This window comes from Dermacentor andersoni, chromosome 8 (genome assembly GCF_023375885.2).
Source record: "Dermacentor andersoni chromosome 8, qqDerAnde1_hic_scaffold, whole genome shotgun sequence".
NCBI classification, from domain to species: Eukaryota; Metazoa; Arthropoda; class Arachnida; order Ixodida; family Ixodidae; genus Dermacentor; species Dermacentor andersoni.
This window is the reverse complement of record NC_092821.1, coordinates 33,208,530-33,217,109: the sequence shown is the minus strand read 5'-3', so window position 1 is coordinate 33,217,109 and position 8,580 is coordinate 33,208,530. Positions and strand designations below refer to the sequence as shown.

Here is an 8,580-nt window from a genome sequence, read left to right as displayed (position 1 = left end):
TTATTCCTGTCATACGTGCCGAAGTATCCGAGTTAGAAGTGGAGGCATTCAGCGGCCTAATTATTTTCACATTTGAAGGAGCCAGAAAGTGGAAATGTTTTCTTGATGTCATTATGGCCTCAAACAATCGGCACCACTTCGAAAATACGCCGTACCTTAGAACTTTCAAGGTAGCAGCAATAAACTGGCCACCAGCTTTCAACCAATCGTTCGCAAGCGTGTCATCTTTTGAAATCCAGTGCAATTTCCAGACTTTCTGACGCTAAGCGTTCATGTAGATAGCGAGGCGGCATTTTTGCAGTGTGTCGCAGCCTCTTCGCCGGCAAAAGCCTTTTGTGGTAATTGCGATTCGCAGCTTGATCATGTCTCTATCAAAGACGCGTTTGCGGCCGATTTTGCGCACGATTACATGTCAGCCAGCAATTGCATGGCGACGGTGTTAAATATTTGCAGTATCCATGTGTTTCATTCAAAGCGCTGTCTCATGTTATCTGCCGTCAGAGCGCACAGGCATTAAGTTGACAACGAGCAATTAGATGCCTTTTGCAGCGTGGTGACCCGAGCTAGCAGTATTTTTTTTTCTTATTAAATAAATCGTCCCACATCACTCGTTCATAATTGCCGTGGGAATGTTTACATTGACCGAGAAGGACTAGTTGTTAGCGCATAGAAAGGAACCAACAGCTGCCTGAATCAGTTCGTATTTCGCATAAACGTCTTCTTACATGGTGTGCGATCCACATAATTTTCAGTCTAAACTGGCGCACTATGGTATGCGTACTTTCTTACGAAAGGTTGATTTATTGGCTCGGTTCTTTCGTTAAACCTGTTTTGCCTTGAGATATCAGCTGGATTACTGTGCAGATTTCTGTCAATTGCCTCGAGCAGCAAGAACAAAAACGCGATACATTTAGTAACTTTTCTCTCCATTATTTTTCTACTACCTTGTTATGAGCTGGAAATAAAAAAAGTTGCGCTGCAATTTTTTAATTGTTCGAGAGGTATTAACGAGAAAATCACCTATAAATATGGGCAGAAGTGGCAGGAGCCGCAGCAGCTGACGCCGTGGCGCCGTCCGGTTTGAATTACTGGTGGCGGTTGTTCGAGCGGTGGTTGGAGCCAGAGAATCCATGACCATATCCGCCGTTGTAACCGTTGCCGTAACCGTAGTAGCCATAGGGACTGTAGTTGTAGCCGTAAGGATTGTAGCCGTAAGAATTGTAACCGTAAGGATTGTAGCCGTAAGGATTGTAGCCGTAATGACCGTAACCTTGTGGGTAGTATCCGTAGCCGTAGGGGAATCCATAACCTAGATTGAAGCCATGAGTTGGCTGGAAGTTGGAACTCGAGACTGAAGGATATCCTCCTCCTGCACCAGCAAAAAACATATGCGTTAATTATAAGGAACATGTTGCATTGTAAAACAAAGGAGTTTGCGAAGAACAGCAGCGGCAGCAGATAAATGAGCTATAGCATTGCGTTTTCTAATTTAAGTTCGAGCTGAAGTCCCTAAAGAATACCGCACTCGTCATAGAGTCTGCTACGCACGCAAATCGACGTTAAAATGACGTTGTATCGGTATAATTGTCCTTCTATTTCTGTTCGGCAATTTCGTCTGAAATAAATAATTCAGTGCCGCGCACAGCCCCTTTGGCAGAGCGTCAACCTTAAAACTATAGAATAAATGTCGTCGCCAGAAACTTCCCGGATTCTTTAAGGCAAATATAGTCGCTTGGCGCTATACCGAAATCAAGCATGACAAAGTAAATGCTAAGTAACAAATCATATTAAAATACGTTTTCATTGTCTTCATTTTCTATTTCGCATACATTCAGCAGCATAATGAAATCTATCAGAAGTAGTTACTATAAGTATTTTCCCCCCAGAAGTATGATTCTGAATAATGCTAAGTGTATATTCGCACTTTCTCTAGGTCTATGATATGCCCCAGCAAAAGTAGCACAAAGGGTGCGCCAGGGCATAGATGACCGAGGTGCCTGAACGTGAATTGTTCAAAATGATTTACGTGTATTCAGGTTTCAGTAGCTTATGTTGAAAAGGGTGTGAGGGGTTTAAATATAGCGTAGATTTAAAAGAAGTTATAAAAATAATGAAAGTGCCCTCTCTCATAATTACACGCAAATATGCTCAGACCTGCTCGAACGGCGAATGCGTTGTAGCGTGCCGGACGATTTTTCACATCTTCGCGTGATTGTGTAATCAGCATGTGAAAACTATAGCATAAATAGTTCAGCATGTTCTTCGCGATTCGGTGAAACGCGGATCTTTCCCTATGGTGGAAATACAAGCGCGGATTTGCAAAATACGCGTGTCATCACTTCAACGTTATTTATTGCTCATACTAGGCGTCCAAGTTTTCTAATATATTTCCAGCAAAGCAACCTTGAGCTACACCTACGGTTAACCTCACAGAGTTGACATGAAATAGTCTTGTCCAACCTAACCAACACGAAACAATGATGAAGGCACTAGTCGTGATTGCATGTTTTTCGCTTAGGTTCGAAGCTGTCTTAAGCTTGGATAAAACAATAGTACATTCAACGTAACGTGACAAAAAAAAAATTACCAGGCTTAGCTTGGTTAAGCCAAGAATGCGTTGCATATTGCGCCGTCCGTGACGTCACGCGCCGGCGCAGCACCCCTAGCGGGAGTCAGGTGGTGGCTGCGGCCGTGCGCGACCGCGCGAGTTGGGGCACAGCTTTTCCTCCGGCTGTCGTGACGTCACGTCACGTGGTTGCGCCAAAGGTCAATGGTGGCTGCCCAGCCGCGCCCAAGGGCTGAACTGAGTGATTGCAATATGCAACGCATAAAATGGCAGCTCCTTCGTTGGCTGCTGCTCCTGCTATTGCTGCTAATTGTGATGATTCTATCCTATTTTTATGTACACTGCAGAACGAAACTTTTGCAGTTTACCCAGCGATCCAACTAGCGATCTCCAAACCAGAGGTCTCCATCTTCCCCTCTATTGAGGTCGTTGGCTCCTAATTGCGCCTGCAAATTTTCCTAATGTCGTCAACCCACCTCATTTTCTGCCGTCGTCGACTGCGCTTCCCTTCACCGGTTACCTGCCCTACGCATTACGTGGCTTACACAGCTCCATTTCTTTCTCCGATTGTCAACTAGAATATCAGCCATCCCCGTTTTATCTCTCATCCACACTGCTCTGAATCGCAACGTTAGGCCTAACATTCTTCGTTCCATCGCTCTTTGTGCGGTGCCTAACTTCTCGAGCTTCTTTGTCAGTCTCCAAGTTTCTGCCCCATATGTGAGCACCCGTGAAATGCAGTGATTCCGCATTTTTATTTTCGACGACAGTGGTAAGCTACCAGTCAGGATTTGGTAATGCCTGCCGTACGCACTCCAACTCATTTTTATTCTTCTGTACATTTCTTTACCATGATCGGGGTCTCCTTTGGGTAATTGATCTAGATGAATGTACTCCTGCACACTCCAGAGACTGACTGGCGGTCATGAATTCTTGTTCCCTTGCCAGGCTATTGAACAGTACGTTTGTCTTCTGCATAATAGTCTGCAACCCTACTTTTACATTTTTCGGTTAAGGTCCTCAAAGATTTGTTACAATTCATCCCCAGTGTTGCTCGCTTGTCTACAATACATGTCTATAAAACTCATGAACGTCAAGTAAGCACATTCCTCAGGCAAATTCATCTTATACGAGTCTAGTGAAACACCAGAGAAACTCCGGACTATGAAAGGGACCTCTCTTAGGCTGCTTTCATAGCTAGCATTAAAGACAGTGAGTACGCAGCCGAAAAGGACACCGAAGAAAAAAATAGAAGGCCATGACGTAACTCATATGTGCCTGTTAGTATTTAAATAAAGGAAGCGTTTTTTTTTTGTTTTTTGCTGTTAAGAGTACACGCAAAATATTAGGTGCATTGTGCGCTTTGCTCTACAAGAGCTCAAAGCTGAAGGCTCTAACCACTTATTTACATTTATAAGCTATCTACAAAAGTTATCAAACGCAGTCATAGCCCTCTGGTTTTATTAGCATATAACTCGGAGGTTACTTGGAATGCCACGAGATCAGATATCCCAAGTGTAAAAATGTTTCATCTGTTGATAAAACCCATAATCACGTTTCTTGAGACAGTATTTTACTTTTCTTTCCAGCATCCGTGCCGCATTGCATGAGCTATATCTGAATCCTGAAACTCATTTCGCATGTGTCTCTTTCGGACTGCCCTCGGCTCTAAGTATACACGCCATAACCAGTTGTCGTTACAAACAGCAACATTTGGACACTTACCTTGGCCTCCAAGACCACCGCCGACATTGCCTCCAAGAGTGATGGTGACACCCGGAGCTCCACTGGGACCAACGGATTCAACTCCACCGCGCAGAGCTCCTGTCAGTTCACCTCTTGTTGCTGCACCACTTGAGGCAGCTCCACTAGCTGTGTTTACAGCCCGATTTTGGGCATTTCCAAGGACAACTGGAACATATACATTAATGCTGTGTGGAGTAGCATTACAAGGCATACGTCTCGTTATGGCGACGACCGAAAATGATGAGAACTCTCTCTGGGAAAAATATCCTTTTCTACTACATTTCATAAAAAACAGCCAAGCTAAAACATCGAGGGATTGTATCAATCTTTCCATTTTCCTTTACACCGTCGAACAATGGAACCACTATATGCGATTCGCTAGCGATGAACTTTTAGTTATGAGCACCGCTCGTGTAGTATCGTTCCTACTTTGCGCTCAGCATCATTCGTTCGCGCTGTCGGCAAACATGGAAGTGCAACTACCAGCTCAAGGGAAATGAAATTAGCCGCATACATCTTCCAAAAGAGGGAGGACAATCTTACCTGCGGAGAGAAGGCAAGCGATGACGAACGCTCTCATGATCGCGGTGGTGTTCGGAATGATGCGTCCGCAAACAGTCGGCTAATCCTCCTGATGAGAGTGAGGAAACCCGAAGGGCTCATTTCCTTATATAACGAAAACCAGCCTATTCGTAAATCATATTCAATTCTTTTTTTTTCTCTTCTTCATGCCACGCCTTATGATTGAGCACTATTTTTTTTCTTTGCGCACAAGCAATTTTACATCGATCTTGCGTTAACCGATGGCGTCAGTGCAGATATTTCGCACATTATCACAGGCAGCCTTTGTCTTGCTGCATTGTGGGTTTATCATAAAGCAAAATGTTACGGGGTATCGCGCAGCGCATGCTGCCTTCATGCCGACTTCGCCTAAGCTATTCGACTGTTAATAATGTTCATTTTGTGACGACAGCCATCCGTGTCGACGCAGCCAGTGCTCATGACGTTTCTCCTGGGTGTGCGGACATTGTTCAGAGCTTCTATTATGCTGAAATAATTTCACATTTTCTTTTTATTTATAAAATACTCTCCTTTGTTGTGCGTTCTTTAGGTCGCGTATTTGTGCTTTCGTTTTTCGGTAATCATCTTTAGCTCAAGGACACTGGCAACAGCGAAGAGACACGTGTTTCTTTTTCGTAACAAAGGAAAGTTCACATGTTCCTCTCACCTTGCGCAATAGACTGCACCGGATCGCCTCGTAGCTATGTAGTATACTGGCGTTTATTTCGGTAAACTTATTTTAGTTCACTACCTTGGCCTCGATCGAACTTCCGATACATGTCGCGATAATGCTCTGATAACTTTGCAATGACGTTTATATACATTTATTAAACATCATAAGCTGCAATTTTACCTCACCATATTTACTCTGTTGTGTAACTGGTTAAAAGATGTGCAAATTATTTTCGTTGCCAGCAAAAGAGAGCGAGAAATCGTTTGATTAGTTGGTTTTCATGGCTGAACGAGAGTTCTAGAGAGAGATGCCAAGGGTGCAACAATGGCCGCAAAGGGGCCGAAATAAGTCATAGTACAGAAACGCAAAATACATATGTACTAAAATTCAACAACAAGCGAGGTGCGCTGTAGATATAAAATATATCTTGCGAAGTGGTCAAGAGATAAAGAACTGTGAAGATCCAACACACATATTGGACTGTATGTGAAACAAACCTTTAATGAAGTTGTTAATGAAGTGCTTTAATTTTGCCCATTTTATTCCTGAAACTTTGGTGCACAGGGAATTAGCGCCCGCGTGCGGCCTCGCGTATCCTTGCTTCGCAAATGTGACGGATCTTAGATAAGCTTTTGTTGCCTTATTCCTTCTTATTTATTTTAAATGTACCGGTCATCTCTTTCCCGGTTGTCGGTGCGTGTCATATTATTACAATAACAATCATCATCAACATGCGGCAGTCCTTTCGAAGCTAGTTGGCGGTGTAACGACATGTACCTTTCCTTCTTTTGGCCGACTTCTGTAGTGGTCATGTGACATTGGACAGAAATCATCATCATAATATACACTCGGCCAGACTTCTTGATTGACCATCCGTCGCTAGTATGTGCCATAACATGCAAATCATTACCATCATCAACGGCGCCGATCAACTCAAAAAGCATGGCGGTGTTGCTATATGTGCCACCCGCTTCTTCGCTAATACCATTTTGTCGAAATGTGCCCGTTGCAAAAAAAAAAAATCATCCTTCTAGTGAACACGTGATGACCTTCTGGCAGTGCTATTTGCTGTTGCTACGAGACGAGTGTACGAGCAGGGACAAAATAATACCGGATCTGCCACTACGGTCCGAACTGCATCTTCGGGTCGTCTGACAAAGCCGGCGCCTGGTGTCGATACATAGCATTGCTCATGCATGTGTTTCATGCTCTGAGAGTTATCTACTACAATCGCCGTGATTCTGACAACAGGCTGTCAAGCAGTTGTTCGTATTGCGAAGCGAAACATTCTGGAAGGACACGCATGCGCAATGGACACCAGGCCCCAGCTTCGCCAGAGGGTGCAAGAACGGAGTTTGCCAGGTGCTCGCAGATCCCTTGTTTTGTCCCCGCCTGTACGTGTAGTTCTGGCCTTATGGCTGCAGTATCGGGCTGCTACGCTGGGGGGCCGAGGATCAAATCGCGCTCCTGGACGTGTTCCTGACCGACATTTCGACAGACCCAGGAGAAACCATGGAATAAAGAAAGCTTCAATTTAAAATGTAAGAATGTGCAAGTACCACTAATACCTCACTCGGGACTTTCAGCGCAAGGGCTGGGAAGCGCATGCTCTAAATATTACTATCGTAGCACGAGTTTCTGATAAAAAAGCGTAGTACGGATCGCATGGGTGCATATCATGCAGTACACGGACATCATTTCAAGAGGCTAATACCAATTTACTTTCAAGAAGGAATCATTCTCTAGGAATACACCTGGCTGGATGAAGTGGAATTTTTTGACTGTGTTGTAAAGTAAATTATTTTTTTCTGTGAGCTTCGAATACGTGACATTCCAGCAACACGTGTGACGACAGTCATCCTGTCGTCACATTTAACAGTGAGAGCGGGTTCATCACCCGTCAACATATAGGAGTGCGGACCATGTGTGGCCGATTCTGAGAACGACAGATAGTGACCCAATCTCATCCTATTTTACTTCCTGTAGTACAAATACCCAACTTTGCTATCATAGCATGCAGCTTGTTCGATATTTGTGTGTCCAATAAACGCTTGAAATACCATCGAAGCTTCTTTTCGTACCAAAGGATTCAAGTTTATCGCAAGGGCAGCCATAGAGAAGTTCCCGGTTATTGTTCCTATTGACGTGGTGGTTTCTTGCGCAAGTGCATTGCCCTCAATGTATCTATGCCCAGGCAAACTGCATATTCAGATATGCTTATTAGAGATATGCATTCTACACAGCAGTGAATACAGGTAATAAAGTACAGGATCTTTATGTTGAGTAAACGATATTATATATACTACGACGTTTAAGGAGCCACTGAATATAATAGCTTTCTGAGTCTTTGTTTTCTGTGTGTGTTTGACAGCCGGCAATACTGCACAGGCCTCAGCTCTGAAGATGCTTATTTCCGGGTGCAGAACGATTGAATCAGATAAGGATAGACCGAGTAAGGCATAAGATGCACCAGCTTGTGACATTGATGCATTGTTGCAATATTCCAGGCACGAGTACTTTGCCTGCAGTTCTAGGAAGTGCATTCTTATGTGTGCATCTGGAGCACGCTTTGTGACCTCTACAAACGAGGTGTCACAGTCTGTGAGCTTCTAGTACTATGGGGTAGCGTGTTTTTTCTTTTTTTTTTTTGTCCCTCAGGGAATGTTCATGAAGTGGAACATCCATTTCTTCTCAGATTACTCACACGCAAAGAAATATATACTCTCGCTGCAGGTCGGTTAAGAAATACTCTGGCAGAGGTAATATCGTTTAAGGTTGAATAATTGCTTGGGCCAAGCAATGGCCTGCAGTATTCTGAAATAAATAAAAATAAATAAATAAGGATGTTCAGTCTTTGAGCGTTCTCTCAGAAAACATGTAAGACTGGTACATGATCGCTGTAAATGAAGAGACCACTCACTGAACTCTAGGCATATGCTCTGAGTCAGACTTCATCTGAAGGCACTAGTCGCGAGACGGATACCCAAATGGGGAACAGGCGCTACAATTTTTTAAGGCGCGTAGCGTTGTAACA

The 8,580-nt window shown here is 43.8% G+C and overlaps 1 protein-coding gene across 2 annotated transcripts in view; it reads right to left on the bottom strand.

Moving 5' to 3' along the window:
* LOC129383516 (uncharacterized) overlaps positions 1-5,505 on the bottom strand; it is a 6,032-nt gene extending 527 nt beyond the window's left edge. The window contains exons 1-3 of one of the 2 annotated variants that reach the window (XM_055068084.2): positions 4,856-5,505; positions 4,292-4,477; positions 1,021-1,369 (exon numbers count right to left, since the gene is read on the bottom strand). In XM_055068084.2, coding sequence (XP_054924059.2) covers positions 1,086-1,369; positions 4,292-4,477; positions 4,856-4,892 — 507 coding nt within the window. In that variant the 5' untranslated portion in view covers positions 4,893-5,505 and the 3' untranslated portion in view covers positions 1,021-1,085. Of the gene's footprint in view, positions 1-1,020; positions 1,370-4,291; positions 4,531-4,855 lie in introns of those variants that run through there. The other variant, XM_072290153.1, reaches the window with a different exon arrangement.
* Between the last annotated feature and the right edge of the window lie 3,075 nt (positions 5,506-8,580).